The sequence below is a fragment of the Triticum dicoccoides genome, chromosome 5A (genome assembly GCF_002162155.2).
Source record: "Triticum dicoccoides isolate Atlit2015 ecotype Zavitan chromosome 5A, WEW_v2.0, whole genome shotgun sequence".
Classification (NCBI taxonomy): Eukaryota; Viridiplantae; Streptophyta; class Magnoliopsida; order Poales; family Poaceae; genus Triticum; species Triticum dicoccoides.
Genome location: NC_041388.1, coordinates 82,913,100 through 82,916,826, shown reverse-complemented (window position 1 = coordinate 82,916,826; position 3,727 = coordinate 82,913,100). Strand labels below are relative to the sequence as shown.

General features: G+C 41.3%; 1 protein-coding gene across 1 annotated transcript in view; it reads left to right on the top strand.

Annotated features, from left to right (window-relative positions):
• Positions 1-2,306, top strand: part of LOC119299231 (aminopeptidase M1-C-like) — a 3,673-nt gene extending 1,367 nt beyond the window's left edge. Inside the window, exons 2-3 of the mRNA XM_037576480.1 lie at positions 1,710-1,979; positions 2,088-2,306. Of these exons, the coding sequence (XP_037432377.1) occupies positions 1,710-1,979; positions 2,088-2,306 (489 nt within the window). The remainder of the gene's footprint in view (positions 1-1,709; positions 1,980-2,087) is intronic.
• Positions 2,307-3,727: the final 1,421 nt, after the last annotated feature.

The window sequence follows — 3,727 nt, the reverse complement described above, 5'->3', positions numbered from 1 at the left end:
AATATTATCTTTCACAGAAGAAAATCAATTATTTTCGAGATACGGAAGAATCTAGCAAATTAACCTATTGGTGCTTATAGTGCTGTAAAGGGAAATTGATTATTTTCAAGATATGACAGAATCATGGAAATTAATCAATTGATGTTTATGCTACAATCTGGCAAAATCATGAATCGAGTTGAGCTGTTCTTATTTCTTACTCTACCCTCCTGGTAGGACCTCGACTCGTCATCAATTGAGCTGAGGTGTGTTTTGTCATACTATACGCTCCTAGATAGAACCTCCACTCGGTCAACGATGTGGCACTATTTATGTGACAACTCACATGTGCAGCGTCATGCAGTTAGCTATGCTACAATTGCGCAACAAACAAAGTAGTATGCACCTGAGAATCATCCTTCAATGGCACTCATAATAAAGTGTCGAGCAGGTTTTCCCTTAAAAAAACTGCCGGAGGCGTAGCGCCATCCGTGCCACCACCGTGTGGTCTTAAGTTTATTTAATGCTAGCTATCCACCACACGTCTCGTCATAGAAAAAAAAGCATCTATGCATACATAGGATACCGGTTGACCTTTTTTTGTTTTTGCCTTTTTTAACAAGTTTGTAAAACACAGGGCCAAGTTTGTTGTTGCTTGCGGATCTACTCGATGCCGGACGGAGGTAGTAGACGATAACGATTCTTCTAGCCGAGTTGCTCCATTGATCGGAGCGAGATATAGTCGAGGGAATCTTCGGTGTCATCCTCCTCAATAAGGTCACAAGATTCCTAGAACTTGTGCTTGGTACAACCTTTACACGGATTTTCATAGCTATCGTTGTGGAGGAAGGAAAGAGATGGGAGGGGAAGGATCAGGCGGCCAACGAACTATGGTGCTCATCAATAACCGCCCAAATTTCTTAGCCCGATACAACAATTGCTGGGCCCTGAAGGCTTGGTGCTCTGACGCCCATCATGTGGCCGCCAATCCAAAAGGGTGCAGTTTCCCTGCCCTCATCCTGGCGTCCATAGTTTGTTAATATGGTGATTTAATTAGCTGCTCTTTCAACAAGCATGTACTACAAGCCGTTCATTTTTTCTTTGCCAAACGGTAGTGGAAATGAAAATGTTGGGCTCAATGACACAAACAAGAAAAAAGTCATGGTTTCCTCGTTATTAATACCCCAAAGTTTGGGGTTTTGTGAAATTTATTCTATTGTGCGTACACTTTTTTCCATGACCCAACTACATCCGCAAATAAAACAATTCAAGCTACAGAGTATAATGACAAAGGAATGATTGCAGTGTGTAACTTGACCTACTTTAGTGGGACAGATAATTTTAAATTCATGTATGACCTCACATTAATATTTTTTTTCAGGTTTCTGAATGTAGAATAATATGCTTTCAAGCAAGTTTTAAAATAAAAAAAATTGAACATGCTCGGGTATAGTAGTATTTTTTATCCAGCTATAGAATACACTTCATACTCTCATTGCTGGTATTTATGTCCATGCAAATTCACATCAGGAAATTTTACCCACACTTCTATGTATTAATTTACCAAATTCAGTCAGTACAATAATTCTGTGTCAACAAAACAAATAGTTTATCATAACTTTAAGATGGAATAATCAGATTATTTAGGTCCAAAATACTTCTACATCAGTGGTACTACCACCTACTAGCTTTCGTCACTCTTGAAAGCTAATACATGTAAATTTTCATAGGCGGCAGGTCTCAGAGGAGCTGTTGTGCCTGCACTCGTCTCGGTGCCCATGCCGACAATCACGGCTGACTCACCAGATCAGTTCCGCGGCAAGCTTCGACTTCCACGTTTTGCTTTGCCAAGCCACTATGAGCTCAATTTCCGCCCTGACCTCATGTCCTACACCTTCTCTGGTGTGGTGGCAATTACTGTCATCGTCTTAGCACCGACCCGATTCCTCGTGCTCAATGTTATGGAACTCACCATTGACCATGCATCCATTTACTTCAAGGTATGTAAATGGTGCACCCATCTGTAAACCAAAGACAGCTTTCAAAGATCCTTCCATCCTCACGTCACATATATTAAACCCCGTCTTGAATAGTGTCATGGTTCCCAGTTGTCCCAATGTTTGGTGCCAACCGAGGTGGTGTTTTTCAAGGATGACCAAATTATGGTGCTCAGGTTCCGTAAAGAGCTTCCACTAGGTGAGGGTGTTCTTAGGGTGCATTTCAATGGCACCCTCAATCATGAGATGATGGGATTTTACAGGAGGTATGACATCCTTTTTGCATTTGTATTTCATGCACGAAAGCGTAATATTACCAATTGGTATTAGAAGTGTGAAACAATATACTCCAATAAAACTAAAGGGGTATGTGTGTGTGCACGCCCATTCATGTCTGTTTATGTATTTCGTTTTATAATTCTATTCCTACGAGTAGAATATTTATTCTACATACGAGGCAGAAAAAACCGCAAGTCATGTAGTAGGAAAATTAGTAAGACATGCAGAAACCTTGTAAGATGTGTAATAAAATTAATAAGACATCATGTGGATAAAGTTGCAAGCCACGTTAAAATAGTACTCCCTCAATTCCCTTATACAAGGCTACTATAAAAAATACCTTTTGTATATATACAAGGCCAATAACGGTAATCGAGGTAAAAATTAATAATGTTTCTTTGTACTAGCAACTTGTTTAATACTTAGTAAACAAACATGAGTTTTAGTAGGTTATGGTGCACCAAGAAAAGCCATGTTGTTTGTAACAAAATTATAGGTTAGACATGAACAAAATAGCAGAACACACATCAATTTAATTCTCATGCTCAGAAAAGCAGAAAAGATATAATGTTGTATATGAATCCATGGAGCTATATACCCAAAAAAGGCTATCACCCCGCTTTATATGTAAAACAATTGCCAACACATCGATCGAGACAGACCACAACACAACACACCAACACAAACTTACCCAAGACCGGATACATAGGTGTGATAGGCTTACAACAACATCAGCCCGATCGATATGAACTATAAGGAGCCACTGGAGCTCTTTCCGGAGAACCCGCAAAGAGGTGAAGTTGAAAGACGAAGAAATGGGAGCTCCAAGACGGTGCCTTCATGAAGGACACAACACCAAAGCGCCGCCACCGTCCGATCCAAAGATCTAGATTTTCATCTGGAGCACGGCGAAAGGAAAAGGAGTAACCACAACGGAGACTTCAGGAAGATGACGATGCCCACGGGCGTCGCCTCCATCGGCCTGGTCAAGCCAGACAGGGTTTTCACCCCGGCAGCAAACTCCGTCTTCACGGCCACAGATCAACAAAACTTCAGTGTAACGCCCTCGATGCGGCTATATCTCCCACGTGTCGAAGCATGACTTAGAGGCATAACCGCATTGAAAGCAATGTCGCAAGTGAGGTAATCTTCACACAACCCATGTAGATAAGTAAAGGGAAAAAAATACATAGTTGGCTTACAATCGCCACTTCACACAAAACATGAATAAAGCATTACAACATCCAAATACAATCAAGGTCCGACTACGGAACCAAAATAAAAGAAGAACCCCAAATGCGACAAGGTCCCCGATCGACCCCAACTGGGCTCCACTACTGATCAACTAGAACGAAACAACACAAAGGACAAGATCTTCATCGAGCTCCTCCTTGAGCTTGGTTGAGTCACCTGCTCTGTAACATCGGCACCTTCAAACTGGTTTTGGAAGTATCTGTGAGTCACGGGGACTC